Source organism: Perca fluviatilis, chromosome 5 (assembly GCF_010015445.1).
Source record: "Perca fluviatilis chromosome 5, GENO_Pfluv_1.0, whole genome shotgun sequence".
Lineage (NCBI taxonomy): Eukaryota > Metazoa > Chordata > Actinopteri > Perciformes > Percidae > Perca > Perca fluviatilis.
Window position 1 is genome coordinate 9,784,391 of NC_053116.1, and position 17,860 is coordinate 9,802,250.

Below are 17,860 nucleotides of genomic sequence, written 5' to 3' on the forward strand. Positions count from 1 at the left end.
AATATTGTAATCCATTAATAGAACTAATATACATTTTAACCCCCTGACAACTTCAACAGTGTGACTCATGGATGTGATTTAAATACTTTTTGGACATCTATGGCACAGAGGAATAAGATATCCTACTAAGGGATGGGTTTTTTTACTTGGGAAAAGAATTACCCAAACGACTGATGAATTATCTAATCAGTTGCTGATTAATTTATTGCCAATTAACTCATTAAGTAATTAATTTTATCGAGTAATCTTCTCAGCTCTAGACTATGACTTGTATACCTTGAGCCGGAAAGACACAACATAACACACCTGTGACAGTTTATTGATATGTGTGCTCCCACCATAATGTCTAGCTACCTGCTATGCATCCATGACGCCACCCTGAGCACACGTAAAGGTCGGGGTCTTGATTTTTGGCCCCTGCCCCTTCAAGTGTGCGTGAACGCCACTGTTATAAAAGGTGCCGTCTGACAGTACCTGGGTTGCGCCTATTTATTTATTTATTTATTTATTTACTTATTTTTATGAGTTACAGTACCTGTATTTGATGAGTGAACACCCGGAAGCCGAACTGACGTTTAAGGCCTCCTCCTCATCATCTCCTCGCCGGGCTGTGTGTGCTGCTGCAGCGGACCGGCTGGAGCTGCTAGCCGCCTGCTGCTGGAGCTCGCGGACTGTAGCGGGAAGGACGAGGGCACGCGAGCAGGCGAGTCATAACGTTACCTGACTCGAATCCACAGTCACGTCGCGTGTCAAACGAGCGAAATGTGCATAACGTCAGTGGAAATGTCAGACAGCGGTATAATGAGCACCGTCGACTAGACAGAGCTCCATCATCGCTGTCAGCTGCACGCCCGCCGTAGTTTCTACCGAGACGACGTAACGGCGATACGTGACGGACGTCAACGGCCGCAGGGATAGAGCCAAAGATCGTCTATGATCTCGCTGTGTTTCAGTCATTTCTTCGACACTAGACCACCGTTTACATCTATTTTAAATACGTGAATTAGTGGAAGTGCAGCTGAATCAGTAGAAGAAGCAGTTATGTAAAGTTACCAATTACAGTTACTGCAGGTATTGTACTTAAAGTTGTAATCTTGAAAATGTTCATTTCAAAAAATGTCTGTTAAGTGGGCTAACTATAGCAAAAGGAGGTTACGCAATGGTTATTGAGCTTATGGCCCACTGATGAAGTAGGTACCAACTGTATTACAGTTTTTCTCACACAATCATTTTTTTTTAAACTATGCACACAATTCTGAAAAGTTGAAGCACATATGTTTCAACAACAAGACTCCAGACCATAGAAATAGAATAGAATGGCAGTCTGCAGTCTTATGTGAGACACACCTCAAACACACCATTAGTCTGCAGTCTGCTTGTTGATTCAACTTCAGAATTGTGTGCATGTAGTTCCATTTGTGTGTGTGTGTGTGTGTGTGTGTGTGTGTGTGTGTGTGTGTGTGTGTGTGTGTGTGTGTGTGTGTGTGTGTGTACAATGGAGACAAACTGTTATACAGCATGTTTTCCGGAAACGTAACGTCAACAATACAGTTCGTAATACTGCAATATAAACATTTTATAATAGGATACTTGTAATTTAGTTATGCTACTTTACACTTTTACTCCACTCCATATCAGAGGGCAGCTAGCGGTGGAAGAAGTAATGGGCTATTACTGTACAGTGTAGAAGCACTCTGTTAGAAGTAAAGCATTAAAAGTACCTACTTACCTAAGTAAAAGTACAAAAGTATTAGCATCCAAATATAGGCTATACCAACAGTAAAAGTATGTATATCATTATGCAGAATGTCTCATTGTTATGGTATTGTTATGTTATAGGCCTAGTGCTATTCATGTGTACATCACTTTAATGTTGCAGCTGCTAAAGGTGGTGGGACTCATTTTAATTACCTACTGCATTACTTATATACTGATAGCTCAGCCTAAAATATATTATAATGTATTACTTTATATGTTGTATTATTTTAATATGCAAAATAACTAATGTTGTCAACTAAATCTAGTGGAGTAAAAAGAACAATATTTGTCTCCAAAATGTAGTGAAGTACAAGCAGAAGGAGAAAGTATTATAAAATGAAAATACTCAAATAAACTAGAAAGTGCCTCAAAATTGTAACAGTAGGCCTACTTGAGTAAATGTAGCCGACTTAGTTACATTCCACCACCTTCAGGGGGAAATCTTGTACTTTTTACTCCAAAGACTTGATGCCAATGTTCAACCCAGCAGACAAAAGAGAGAGAGAGAGAGAGTTTGGGTTACATCTCTCTGTGGATGACTTCATACAACGCTCTGATTTATGAAACGTCGCCTGCAACACCATGGACATAACCATTGAAAAAGTTCAAATTAAGCAGATACACTTACCTGTAGCAGGCCTACTTAAGATTTGATAGTGTACACACAAAGCCAAATGTCACTCCTCATACTGTACATATCCATATGGAACTCACCAAGAATTGTGAGCAGTGTGTATATTTTTGATTGGCTTCCTGTTGATTTTATTTTCTATATTTGCACATGATCCTACTTTGTTATACAACTGCTGCACAACAATGTGCTTCTGGATTAAGAAAGTTCCATCCTATATTATATTATCTGTGTATGGTTGTAAAATAATATGATATAACGCCATGGGAAGTAGAAAATAATAAGGTGTGGGTTTAAGTATGGTGTATATATAATCAATCTGGATTTTTATAACTATCATCTAAACATAAGAACAACTAGTGTTAATGTGTAATATCAACAGAGTGAAAAAATGTATTCCCCCCGGGGAGATCAATAAGGTATGTCTTCTTCTGCTTCTTCTTCTACTTTTTATGCAGGATGGCATTTCTTTTTTAACTCACTGATCTCACATTTCAACACAAGGGGGCGATGTTGTTTTAGCTACAGGGAGGCCTGTCGACTACATTGTACTGTATGAGGCAAAACTTACTCTCTTACTGCATGTGTGTAAACACAGACCATTTTTTTATTATTCTTCCATCTTTCATCTGCATTCCTGTTCATTCAGATATATTAGCATTTTTACTTCTACAGCATGTATACAGTAACATAAGCACTGCATTTCGTAGTGGTACTGCGAAGTACATCTCAACAAAACAAAACATTACCAAGACTACACCAGCATAGTCGATGCAAGAAAAGCACATTTTTTTTATGACAAAATAAACCGCTCATCGAGAGAAATAATACTGCGACTTCAAGATTGTTGACGATGAAAACTGATGATATGACACTCTTATTCCATACAACAGCTGAATTCAAGTTTAAGTATGAAATATAATCGGGGCAAATGCATGCATTACACACACAACAAAAAATGTGTTTATGTAAAGCATTCCTTCAATAATCTAAATAATGAAACTGATGCTGCAAACTAATGAAAACAAAAAACAAAAGAAGTGCTTGGCATTTTATCCAAAAAGTTTCATCTAACAATGTACAAAAGCAATAATATATTTATTTATTATAAAAGCATTCGAAGAGGAAAAGACCAGCAAATCCCCATTTCAAAATAAAAGGTTGATCTAAGAACAGCACGAGACTCTTGCAGATATAAATGCAGCTACTGTAAAAATGTCATGACAATGGAAAAACTGCATAAAAGTTGCCAAGATTTCTTCACTTTGATGCACTTTAAGGTACATTTCTCTGCGGAATAAAACAGGCTGGGTAACTTATTATGATAAAAATATGATCCTTTTCTAACCAGGTTTACATGTGATGATACGACCCCAACTGAGTGTCTGTGGAAAGTGGCTGTTACATGTTTTTGTTCTCTGCAGACGCTTCATTGGTGGACTACCTGAAGGAGTGTCGGAAGTGCACACTCCTTCGTTTCAGCTTCTCCGGGTTGTGCGATGCCATGTGGGAAAATTCCCGGAAGATGTCGAGGTACGTGGCGTCTCCTGATGAAGAAAAACGACAGAAAAATAGCAATGAAAAAATGATGCCACTTGAGCCCTTTGAACAGTCAAAACATCCTTTCTGTCTCTCTGAGTTGTGAATACAAGCAATGAGGGGAAACTGAAAGCAGAGGAGTCCTGTGTTAAGAAAAAAAGCCACCTGAATGGAGGAGCCAAAACAGGCTGAGGCCCCCATGGAGGTTCCCTCTTTCAACTTTCCAAATTCTGTGCCTTTACTTTTCATGTGGCCATGGTAACCGCTGAATCCACAGGCATTAACAAAAGCAGTTGAACTCCTTTGTGTCCCATGAGAGCTCCCAGGCTTGGCTAATTAAAAAAAAAAAAAAGGGAGAATGAACATTCCTGGCTTTCCCCTGTTTGTGTGATGTGTGAGTGTGAGAAAGAGAAGGAGAGATCACGGAGTACAAGCCTCATAGTAGATATGTCTTCCTGCTAACACTTTATTTTAACCCTCCATGAAGTACTTAGAAGCAGTACAGAAACAAACAATTCATATAACACATTATATTGTAGCTGTAAGCCTATATAAGGGTATTTTTTTAATGTTTTTGTACAACAACTATAAAGCCTCCTGTGAAACATCTCTAACAGGTGGAAAGTTACCATCAGCCAGTGGTGGAAGAAGTACTCTGATTTTCTAAGTAAAAGTAGCAATACCACAGTGTAGAAAAACACTGACAGAGAAGTCATGCATTCACATTTTTACTTAAAGGTCCCATAGCATGAAAATTTCACTTTATGAGGTTTTTTAACATTAATGTGAGTTCCCCCAGCCTGCCTATGGTCCCCCAGTGGCTAGAAATGGTGATAGGTGTAAACCGAGCCCTGGGTATCCTGCTCTGCCTTTGAGAAAATGAAAGCTCAGATGGGCCGATCTGGAATCTTCTCCTTATGAGGTCATAAGGAGCAAGGTTACCTCCCCTTTCTCTGCTTTGCCCACCCAGAGAATTTGGCCCACCCATGAGAGAGAGACATCATGGCTTTAAAACGAGCAAAGTGGCAGTTGGTCAAGGCCACACCCCCACCCTCCACCTTGCCCCCCTCTCTCTTCCTCAATAGCTACAGACACAGAAATGGCACATACTAAGGAAAGCTCATTGTGGGACTGGCTCTAGTGGCTGTAATTCTGCACCAAGGCTGAATTTCGGGAAAGAGACTTCAGATACAGTATTAGGGGACCACTAAGGTCTATATAAAAGAGACTTCAGATACAGTATTAGGGGACCACTAAGGCCTATATAAAAGACTTCAGATACAGTATTAGGGGACCACTAAGGCCTATATAAAAGACTTCAGATACAGTATTAGGGGACCACTAAGGCCTATATAAAAGAGACTTCAGATACAGTATTAGGGGACCACTAAGGTCTATATAAAAGAGACTTCAGATAGAGTATTAGGGGACCACTAAGGCCTATATAAGAGAGACTTCAGATACAGTATTAGGGGACCACTAAGGTCTATATAAAAGAGACTTCAGATACAGTATTAGGGGACCACTAAGGTCTATATAAAAGAGACTTCAGATACAGTGTTAGGGGACCACTAAGGTCTATATAAAAGCATCCAAAGAGCACCATGTCATGGGACTTTTAAGTAAAGGTACAAAAGTATTAGCATCTGAATAATGTATATTACATTATTGGATTATAATTATTGTTGCATTAATGTGTACATCACTTCAATGTTGCAACTGGTAAAGGTGGTGCTCATTTTAATTACTTTATATAGTGTTGGTAGCTGGTAAATCCCCCCCCCCGGACAGGGATCAATAAAGTTTGATCTTTATCTATAACGTGACATTATAATTTATTTGTTAATTGTGTTTTCCAATATTCATCTGAATCTGCAAAGTAACTACCTGAAATTATCAAATATATGAAGTAGAGTAAAAAAGTACAATATTTGCTTCGGATATGTAGTGGCGTAGAAATCTAAAGTAGCATATGATGGAACTACTCAAAGTGCAAGTACCTTAAAAATGTGCAGTACAGTACTTGAGTACAATTTATTTAGTGACTTTCCACCACTAAGAAGTACATTTACAGTTTTGAAGTACTTATCTTCTACTTTATTTGTCCATTTAATGCCATGTTATTCTACTCTACTACATTTATACATTCTACTCCACTTAGAGGCAAATACTGTAATTATTACTCCACGACATTTATCTAAAAGCTGTATTAACTAATTTAGGTCTACAAGTAATGATTAATCTGCCAATTTTATTTTCTCCATTAATCGTTTTTGTCTATAAACCATCAAATAGTGATACATAATTCACAGGAGGAGTTATAAGTGTTGACAAGTACGTTAATAAAGACTTAAAAAGTTCTTAGATTGGCTTACATCTACATTGTAGTGTGTTATAAAACACACACATATACAGTGTGTATATATATATATATACAGTGTGTATATATATATATACATACACACACACACACACACACACACTGCTTTAAACTGCTAAAAGGAAACTCAAATGTTAATCTCTGCATGCATACTGAAACATGTCAGTCATATTTTAGTTTACACAATACATAGGTTATGTCATGCTGTGAAAATCAGAGATATTCCATTTTTAGAGCACCAGCAGTGCATGATGTTAGATGCTTGTTAATAATGTTAGATGTAGTGAAAGGCTGTAAAAGCAAAGAAGAAAGAAGCTGAGGGAGAGGTTAGATTTTAGTCACATCTTCCATTTATTTCCATTTTAGAAGACACTGGGAGGAGTTATTGGACAAAAAAAAGGGAGTCAAAACAAAACATAGGTAGCAGTTAGTGTTAATATACACAGGCATATTCAGAGATGTTCACAATCTCTTACAATATTTAAAGAATTTGTACAGATAACAGTCAGAGACAGAAAAAAAACAAGAAAGTTTAAAAATTTGCATGTTAGAAGCAAGCAGATAAAGTGTTAATAGTTTTTAGTTTATATACACAACAGTCAACAGACACATCGTACCGTACAACACATAATCCGTCAATGGCTTGATGCAAATCATTGTTTGGTCAGTGATGACATCATCTAGGACGGTCTGCTTTCTGTTCACTTTTGTAAGCTACAACACTAAGTACTGCACACAATAAGAAAAGGCTGCATTTTTCAAAGTGCTTTGAACCTATCACCGACAAGCAAGAAGGGAGAGTGAGCTGCTCTTTCTGTCGACGCCACGTAATTAAAAAAAGAATAAGAAAAAAAAAAAATTTCACTGCTAAATGGCTCCAGCCTGTGTATGATTTGGCAAACTCAAGTTAGGGACTGTATGGAAATTATTAGGGGGGAAGGTGGGGTGAAAAAAGGAGGTTATGTATTTTTATTTTATTAAATGGTGAAATTTGGTGGCGAAATCAATTTATTTTGAATGTAATCACCGAGTTCAGTGGATTCACTCGCAGGGGAGGAGTGAATTTGCCCAAATATCTTCACTTTTGAGTTAAACATTGGTGAGCTTGATCTCGCAAATTTGCGCCGTTGACCAGTAGCTAGCAGTCTTGACCATGCAGACCACTGAGGGAACAGAGCTCATAGCTTATTAGCTGTGTCGCACCATACACTTTTATTTTAACTCCTCTGTTGGGAGTATGAACTGCTCCATTAAAATGATGTGGTTGCAGACAGCTATGAGACAGGTATCTATGGCAAAAATATGTCTTTTGCATAAACTGTTTGAACTTATTGTTCTATTAGCAGCCGCGTTAACAAGCCTGCTAAGTGACAGTTAGCAAAAGAGTTTTTTTTCTTCTTCTTTTGGTCTAAAATAAAACTCTTTTAATTTGCTTGCTACTTTTTGGCCTTTATTTCATAATTTTCTCACAAGATTTAGTGAAAAAACTAAAAAGATTGAATGGTTACATAAAAAAATTGCAGTTTTGAGAAACTGTAAATATGGATCTGAAAAGTTAGTAAAGATTGAACATGATCTTATTAAAGGGCATGCCATTTCCACTAGCCAACAGTCGCAGTAACTTTGTCATAACAGATACTAATTCATAATAACATTATAACAGAACGGTAACCTATAATATAATGCATTTTCAGCACAACCCAACCTGTTCTAATACAGTAGGTGAAGCAAACAATAGTACGGTGACTCTGATCACACCCAGCTTCATGGCGGGAAATGTGTTCTGCTGCACCCTTAACCACGCCCAACAGTGATGTCACAGGGTCCCGAAATACACTTGTACATCACTGCAGCAAGAGAAGCAGTTACACCACCGGAGATGGAGAAAAAAAAAGGTCTAAGTGAAGGAGAGGGTCCAAATTAAATATTAATAGCCCTGGGCAGGGTTTTGCTTTTTTCAAGTCAAACATAACGTTCAGTGCCCCCATCTAAATAATTTCCATACAGTCCCTTTGGATTCACGGCCTACCATGAGAAAGAAAATGGTAAAAAAATAAATAAATAAAAACACTTGCTGGCACACTGGAAAACTGTCTGTGGTCTATTTGATTTGAACTAAATCCCAACAGTCCATAGCATCCTTCAAAAACAAGCTACATCTTTGGGATAATATCGTTCTTTAAGCTAATTTTGCCTCAAATAACACGTAAAAAGAACCCTGCAGAGCTCAGTCTCATACGAGGCTGTTTAATGCTTCAACCAACAGTTTCTGGATCACTGCAATTTACCGTGAGCTACCAAGGGAGTCAGACAAAAAGCACTCGGCAGACCTGACATCATTTTAGAGCATAAACGGGATCATTAAATACAGTTTTCGGCAGGCTGCCATGTTCATTGTCATCAAGCTTTTTGCACTAACCAGCCAATGGAAGACAGTGAGAGAGGGCTCTTTAGTCGGTTTTGCATCCATTTGTGTCATGAATGTCATTCCATGCGCTGTTTGTCATGATTTGGCAGTATATCATATGGATATCAAACATTATTCAACAATACTATATGTCAAATATTCACATACACCGGGCACAGAAGTAAAGAAAAGCAACAGAGCGTAAGGAAGACCTGGGCAACAGCCACCCATGCACTATAAACAAAGACCAAATCTAATATCGGCCTATAGTCGAGATACATCAGAATACCATAAACAAACACTTTAACATACAAATACCCACTGTACAGTAAAACATGTTAGCTTAGTGTCATTTATCAAAACAATGTCCATCTTACCACTGCAGCCTGCACTGCAGAATTTACTCCAAGAGATGATATATTATCAAACTCTGAATATTGGCTCTCTTTCTCATCACGAGAATTTAATACTGCCGCTGTGTGTGTATGTGTGAGTGCTCAGCAAAATTAAAATCTAACAAAATATATCCAGCTTTAAAAAAATACCATCTGCATTGTTGTTCAACATAATACAAAAAAATACAGGTTATCTGTACCGAAATTATCATTGCACTATTGCTCTGGACGTTTGGTCATAAATTAAAACAAAAAGCATTCAAACTTATACCTAAAAAAAATAGAATAACAAGAAGGAAGGTAGAAGACATGAGAGCAAAAACTAAACTAAAATCACTGTTGGTAAGAAAAAAAAGTGCATAATTTCGCTTTTAATTGAACATAAAAGCATTCCTTGATCAATCTCTCGATCAATACAGAGAAATGATACTTCTTCTGGGATCATTTACTCTCGGTCACAGTTATCGCAGCCAAGCAGTTCCCCCCTCACCACTGTCAAAATGGAAATACAAGAGCTCCAGCTAGGGCTGTACAATTAACCGCAATTGTATAGAAATCGCAATATGGACTACTGCAATATCCAAATCGCAGGGGGGGGGGGGCGCAATATTTGTTAAAGGCAACATTATGTGTGAAACCAATCTGAATGAAGTATTGTGGTGCTGCAGAGACGTCCCAGCCTACAAATCCTATCCTACAGACTAAAGAAAAAAAAAAAAAACTTTGTTTGGTACAGATCCTTGCAAAAATCATACATTACATTTTTTAAATTTTAACATTTTTCAATGGAAATAAGAATAATGATACAAAAATAACAATTCCCTCCAATATCGCGAATCATATCGCAATCGCAATATTAGTCAAAAATAATCGCAATCAGATATTTTCCTCGTATCGTGCAGCCCTAGCTCCAGCGCCATTTCATCACGTTATGTGAAAGAAGAAGAAGAAAAAAAAATTAAAAATCATCTCAGATTGAATTGACCGTGAACAGGCAAGTTTAATTGCCTGCACCACCCTGTACGAGACTATTTGGCATCATTCCCCCTAACCGTCTGCGCTACCAAAACGGTGCAGAGTTATCAAGTGGGACGAGCTGCTGGTTCTGGAAGTAATCTTTCCCATTCTGGTTTTTGTTCTAAGGAACGAAAGACGGCGCCGTAGCTGCTGAATTCATCCAAAAAAGTGACCCAGAAATGAAAAGTGAGCTTGCAAATTGTGAAATCTGAATCAAAGCTCTGTGATTGGATGTTTATTGCCAAAATGCACCTCGGGAGTCAGTTAACTTCGACCCACAAAGTTTTTTTTTTTTTTTTATACACAGGCTTGTATCTTCGACTTCTTATCAAAGAACCAGATTTTTTTTGTTGGGGCTTTAATGCCTTTAACTGATAGAACAGCTGTCACCTGGGTCTGTCCGAGGTTTCTCCCTAAAAGGGAGTTTTCACACACTAAATGCTTGCTCTTGGGGGAATTATTGAAATTTTGGGTTATTTGATTGTTATGATTTGATACTATAAATAAAAATTCAATTGAAAATTGAACTGTAGACAGGAAAGGGGGGAGAGAGAGGCGGGGGACGACATACGGCAAAGGGCCACAGGTTGGAATCGAACCCGGACCGCTGTGGTAAGTAGGGTTTGGGTACCAAAACCCGGTTCCACTATGGACCCGGTTCCTATGCAACCGGTAGGAATCGGACCGGATTAGAACGCAAATTTCGGTTCCTCATTTCGGCTCCACTTGATGTGTCGACTGAAATATTTTCCCTCGGTCGCTCCGAAACGGACGTAAAAATATCACACTTTCTCTTTCTTATTATATATTTAATATTATATATTTAAGTACTTTAAAACGTTAATATATTGTTAAATTTAAGGTAAGGACCGAGCCTTGGTACATGGGGCACACACTCCGCTAGGTGAGCTACCAGGGCGCCCCAGAACAAGATATTTTTGAATGCAATGTTGAATGATTTAACCTGCAAGCCCGTAGAAGTGGTCACGGAACATTGTCCACAGGAAACATGAATGGGACTTTTACTTCCATAACAAGGGGCGCCCGAAATAGCTCTTTCCCACTTTTGCAACAACTCAACAACTCAAGTGACATCGATGAAATCAAAACGTAGAATTGTTGGGACAAATCAGCTGTGGCAGGTCTTTGGTTCAGAGCACCCTGTCCCCTCGAAAACCCTCCAAATAAAAGAGAATACACTGCTGATGACTTTATCGGTGGCCTACTGATTTCTTCACAATAGTGCTGCTGGATAATCTTTATTTATTTATTTATTTATTTTTTAAAGTGGCTAACACCTTCCCTGGCAGTGATTTACCAACTGTGCGAATGATTGTTATTTTGGCAACCGTCAGACAAAGTCGAGTCGGTCAAATGTGACATCATTTAGTAGGAGGTTAATACGGCGTCCCTGTGTGATCCTGAGTGAGGAGCTGACTGCTGTGGTCTAAACTCAGCCCACCGCGCTGGGGAGACGAGGAAATGATTCGGATAGATCTGATGTGGAGAAGAAGTTAATCCGGTGGGTGAGAAAAACAAGCTTGGAGCTGGTCTCTCTCAGTCAGTCCCATGTTTACTGGCACCCCCCTGCACTGGTTTACACTGTAGTTTAAACCTGACTGGACTGGAGTCTAGCACTGGGCTATGTTGAGACAGATAAACTCCTGAATGCATTTCTTATACTGCTGCTCAGTGGGGCTGCTGGTTGGGTATTGACCTGGCTGTCCAAAGGGTCCCTCCGACTCCCGCATCTCCTCGTTCATCCTGGCCAGACGCAGCCTGAAGGGAAGGAGGAAGAGGGGTTTAAAATCATCAAAAAAAATAAATAAAAATAAACTTTATGGAACGTGTGTTTAAATGAACATACAGTGTGACTATATCTGCATTGGCTTGCTGTACAGCTATACTCAAAGGGTCCTGGCCGTCCTCATCGCCGTCGTTCTGTGTCGCTCCCCGTTTTAGGAATAAACACACCTGCCTGAAAAGACCAGAGAAACATCCAATCAGATCAGTCACAGCCAACGCACATCCAATCAGATCAGTCACAGCCAACGCACATCCAATCAGATCAATCGCAGCCAGCGCACATCCAATCAGATTGTCAAGTTCAAAAGGTCTGTGCCACAAACGTCTCCATCACTGACATAAAACAAATCAAAGAATTACTGCGACAGTGGTGGAATGTAACTAAGTACATTTACTCAAGCACTGTACTTAGGTACAAATGTCGAGGTACTTGTACTTTACTCAAGTCTTTTCTTTTCACGCCACTTCCTACCTCTACTCCGCTACATTCCAGAGAGAAATATTGTACTTTTTACTCCACTACATTCATCTGACAGCTTTCGTTACTAGTTTCTTTACAGATTAGGATTTTTGCACACATGTAGCTTATGAAATACTATGTTTTATTATGAATGAAACTACCCAACAATATAAGGGCCTACAAGTTGACCAGCTACCAGCTGAAATGATTAAACACTTGAGGATTTTTCTGCATCGAGTACTTTTACTTTTAATACTTAAGTCAATTTTCCGGACGATACTTACATACTTCAACGTAAGTAACATTTTCAATGCAGGACTTTTACTCGTAACAGAGTATTTTTACAGTGCGGTATTAGTACTTTTACTGAAGTGATGGATCTGAATACTTCTTCCACGACTTGCCTTGACAATGCCTTGTGATTTCTGCTGCATGCTAATTTCCCCACGGGGACAATAAATAAACAATTAAACAAAATCTGTATAATACGACTTGAAATAATTAAACAATGTTTATGATAAATAAGCTACAGCTGCCAAAGATGTAATTTGATGGACATAAAGAAGGAATGCTTTGACATTCGACATTAGAGGCTACAAAATGTCTTTAGTTACATATCTTATTATATTTGATTTCTGTATCATATTTAAGATAAGATAATAAGCTTTTATTGAACCCCAGAGGGAGAATTTAAGTTCTTTAGCAGAAAAGAAATGAATACAGATAAAAAGAGAAAGTAAAAAAATAAATAATCTGAGGTATATAAAACAGAAATAACAAAAGAAGTAAAAGAAGAGCAATTCAAGTCAAAAATACAAGGCAAAGTGTGATTAGCAGCAGCAGTGTCAGCAAGGTATACTGTAGTATATGTAACAGCAGGGCTGTAGTACTCGAGCCGGACTCGAGACGCTTTTCTGTTGTCTTGGACTCGTGGGTATTCGGACTCGGACTGGCCTCGGACTACAGGCCTGTGTAACAGTGTAGAATTTAAGGCATTATGGGCCCTATTTTAACGATCCAAGCTTATGGCGTGAAGCGCCTGGCGCAGGTGCGTTCAGGGCGTGTACAAATCCACTTTTGCTAGTTTGATAGCGGAAAAAAGGGTCGGTGCGCCAGGCACAAGGTTCAAAAGGCTTGTACTTAGTGTCTAAATTAATTCATAGGTGTGTTTTGGGTGTAACATGCAATAAACCAATCAGAGTGTCATCTCCCATTCCCTTTAAAAGCCAGGCGCATTTGTTGTTATGATGTTGCATTGCTATTATGATGGCGGATTTGCACCGTAATATTTTTATTTGTAATCTTCTGCATGTTTGTGTGCTGCTGTACGTCCCTGTGTGTGTGTAACAAGCATAGTGTGCTGGTGCTGTACATAAGCCCAGGCACATTTTACTAATTTGCTGTTAAAAAAACAACAATGAAATGCTGCGCTATTAACTTTAGACCAGGTTTTTGTTGGTCAATGGCGCGATCACTTCCCGCTGCCTCAAGATAGCAATATGCCCAGAATGCACCTAAACACACTTCCCTGTAAGACCAGCACGCCCATGGGCGCACAGATGGGCGCAGCTGCATTTGCTATTTAAACAACGCGGGTGCTGGACGGGAAACTGACAACTGCGTCGGTCTTAAACTAGCAAAGACACTTGAGTCGGGCCTTGCGCTGCGCCGGGTGCATGATAGGGCCCTTTAATTGTTAAGTCAAGTGTCTTCCCCCTATGAAGAGGCAGACTATCTGTTCATGACTCATATGACATCTTCTGGACCACTCGTGAATTTGCGTTTATACCTAAGAGGAAACTTTAGGTATGAGAACATTGGTAAATGCTACCACTTTGTACAGTACGAGCAGATCTTGCATGAAGCCCATTGTGCCTTCAACAAAGCATGTTTTATTGACATTGAAACTAAGTGAGATGTGGTTCCAAGCGCTCCAAATGCAGCCTGGAGTAAACAGCGAACTCCCAGCCCTGTGACTCACCCCGTGTGTCCCAGATATGTGGCATGATGCAGGGGGCCCCTCCCTCTCGCGTCCCTTTGGTTGACGTCAGCAGCGTTCTGGAGCAGGAACTCGCAGGCGATCAGTGAACCCTAAAATAAAGCGACAACACCAGTTTGCAAGACTCTGACAATGAAATGTTGCTATTCATTTTTAGCAGTGAATGGTACTTAAAGATGGATATTCACACATTTCCAGCTGCTGACGTGCTGTTTTGATGTGGTTTGGAGGGAATTGATCTTTGCAAAAGTCAGTAATTTAATGATAAATCAACTCATTATCCACTGAATACTGCAAAATGTCACCGAAACAGACGCAGAACAAAAGATTTTCTGCTTGCTCCGTGGAAAGAAGAAAGAACGGTCAAGATCAACGCAGTAGTCGATGAGATATCCTGACTTTTAGGCGGTATGGGTCAAGCTGGAAAACACTGCATCCTACATTTCCCACAATGCACCTCAATAACATCTTACAGTTCTAAACATCCTCTCTGATGGGTGAATCCCAATGAACTTCAAACTCGCTACCAGTTTGTAACACAGGCTTTCCGATAGGAATTTGAAGTCTCTAAGCCCAAGCAGAGATAACCCTGAAGACATTAGGGCTACTTGATTATGAAAAAAATAAAAAAAATAATCATAATCACAATTATTTTTGGTCAATATTGAAATCACGATTATTTAACATGATTACTCACTGACTGCATTTATTGAATTTAGGAAACTGTGAAATTTCCCTTAATACCTTTTCCAGTCAGAACTTTCTTTTCTCTTTAAGAACACAAGACAAAATACTTGTTGTTGTTTACTTGCAAAACTCAATGTGCAAAATAATAATTTTTCTCAATTACTCTGTTTTTGTGATCATTTGGAGCCGAAATCGTAATCGCGATACAAATTCTATTATTGCACAGTCCTAGATGACATCACTAGGGTTATTTTCCCAGACTTGACAAAGCTCCCAGGTTTCCACAGGTTGAGACGTTCTCAGAGCTGACCTCGAGGTCTTCACGTCTCTTTGTTCCGTCACTAAAACCTGAACTGAGATGCACAGATCTGATGCCTTCCTACTCATTTCTGGCCCCGCGCCAGGCGCCAGACTGACTGACTGACTGACTGACTGACTCACCCCGATCACGGCCTGTATGAGAGGCGTCTTTCCTTCGTCCTCATCGTTGACCAGGTTGACATCGGCCCCGTGGGCTAGGGCTTCAGCCATGACGGGCAGGTTGCGGGCTTTGGAGGACTTGCAGAGCAGCGCTCCGGGATGAAGGTCCCTCGTGTCCTCCGGGTCCGACGTCTCCGGCTCCGCCTCCGCCTCCAGCTCAGCCTCCCCGCTCGAGTCCTCCGACACCTCACACTCTGAGGACAGGGCCAGGACACTCAGTACTCACAGGACCAGTCTGGTACAAAGTACTTGAAAGCACAGATGGATCAGATACCAGTTTTTGCTTCCCGATAACGATTACGATACCTGAACTTGTGTATCGGCCAATACCGATACAGGTGTTAAAAAATACATATATGTGACTATGTTTTAACAGCAGTATACTACTACTGTAACTGCATATGGATGTGATATGATTGCTATTGTTTCTTTTACTATCCAGTTTCACGGTCCGTCATAACGGAACAAGAACATAAATAAACTCCTTTATAGTAGATTTTCATCAGGGCTAAATTATGTGGTATTGGATGGGTGCATTAACTACAGTACTTTCTTTCTACTTTTGTTTTTATTATTTGACATGCAGCAAAGGGCCGCAGGTCGGAGTCGAACCCGGGCCCACTGCGTTGAGGAGTAAACCTCTATATATGGCCGCCCGGTCCACCAACAGAGCAATCTGGGCGCCCAACTACAGTACTTTCTGATACCGATACCAGCATTTTACGCAGTATCGGAGGCTTTTCCCTTACTGGTATTGGTATCGGAACATCTCTACTTGAATACTTGAGTAAAAGTACAAGTATCTTACCAGAAAATGACTTTGACATTTTCTGTAACGTTGGCGGCAGAACCTTCTTTAGTTTTGGCAATATTTGTACGAGCAATGATTTGCCAAACCTGCTTTTTCTGCAGTCTAACAGATTTCTTCTGATTTTATTTTTGTAGTAACGAGTAACAAAGATGCTCAGGGGGAAATGTATCGGAGTAAAAGCATACATATTATTTAGCAAATGTGGGGGATTAAAAGTAAACCTTTTTCAGAAATATAATTAACAAAGTACAGATACGAGAAAATTCTGCTTAAGTACAGTGACGAAGCGCTACACTGTTGTTACATTACAACCCTGCACGTGACATTAATTCCACACTGTGGAGCGTCTGTGAGACATTCCTCCGACGGGACTCACCCTCTGTGACGCTGTCCACCACGGAGCCAAACACCAGGATGTCTGTGCTGCCGTCAGTGCTGCCTCCCAGGCCGCTGTCGCTGCTCAGGCCTGCCGGACCGGGAGACGCCACAACATGGACACATTAGTTACCGCTGTCTCTTTCTGGCTCATCAGTCTTGCTTAAAAGCAACAGAACTAGGGCTGCACGATTCATCGTCATCGCGATACCAACTGGGGCAATAAACACAACGCGACAGGCTGCGACATATCGCAACAGACACTTACAGATTTTTTTTGCGGCAGTGGTGCATTTTATATATTTTTTTATTTATTTATTTATTGGTTAGGGACCATGTACAATTTTTTACATAAATGTTGCCATTTGATGCATTGTACCAGAGTTAGCCTTAGGCTAATTTACATCTGCAGTCCCTAGGTGGGACACAATTGAAATCCAACAGTAAAAACATGACAACATCTAACAAAACCACAAGACAGATCACAAATCCTACATCAATATAATGCCCATTGTGACACACAAACACACACACACACACACACACACACACACACACACACACACACACACACACACACACACACACACACACACACACACACACACACACAGGTTTAGCACTACAAATAAAATATTAAAATATTTAATCCAAAGTTCAATTTGTTCAATAAAAGAATGTTGAAAATTATTTCCATTCGTTTCTTTTTAATTTTACAAGATATTTGTTGTATTTTAGCAGAAGACTGAAAGCAGCATATATGTATAACTGAGTACACTTTAATATCTGTTTATTGATCGCAAGCAATATCGTCATTGCGATATTCAACAGCCTTATCAAAATATCACACATTTTCCTCACATTGTGCAGCCCTACACAAAATCATGCTAAGCAGAGACTTGATTCGAGCCTCTCACTGTCTATAGTCAAAAGCATGAGTACCTTGTACATTACACTGCCATTGTTTTTGGAGCAGACTGTCAAAAAAATAGTGAGTGGCTTACTTCGAGGCCCAGATCCTGTGTCAAAGTAGGAGAAGAGAGAGTCCAGCTCATCAGGACAAAACAGGGAGTCTCGTCTGAACTTAGCAGCTGCTGTGAGACAAACACAAGGAA

General features: G+C 39.7%; 1 protein-coding gene across 4 annotated transcripts in view; it reads right to left on the minus strand.

Moving 5' to 3' along the window:
• Window positions 1-2,974: 2,974 nt before the first annotated feature.
• The window catches only part of LOC120558654 (arf-GAP with coiled-coil, ANK repeat and PH domain-containing protein 3-like), a 94,332-nt gene continuing 79,446 nt past the window's right edge, over window positions 2,975-17,860 (minus strand). The window contains exons 19-25 of one of the 4 annotated variants that reach the window (XM_039799744.1): window positions 17,750-17,836; window positions 16,747-16,836; window positions 15,521-15,753; window positions 14,375-14,484; window positions 11,995-12,105; window positions 11,845-11,906; window positions 2,975-3,936 (exon numbers count right to left, since the gene is read on the minus strand). In XM_039799744.1, the coding sequence (XP_039655678.1) occupies window positions 3,830-3,936; window positions 11,845-11,906; window positions 11,995-12,105; window positions 14,375-14,484; window positions 15,521-15,753; window positions 16,747-16,836; window positions 17,750-17,836 (800 nt within the window). In that variant the 3' untranslated portion in view covers window positions 2,975-3,829. Of the gene's footprint in view, window positions 3,937-11,844; window positions 11,907-11,994; window positions 12,106-14,374; window positions 14,485-15,520; window positions 15,754-16,746; window positions 16,846-17,749; window positions 17,840-17,860 lie in introns of all 4 variants that reach the window. The other 3 variants (XM_039799742.1, XM_039799743.1, XM_039799741.1) reach the window with 3 other exon arrangements.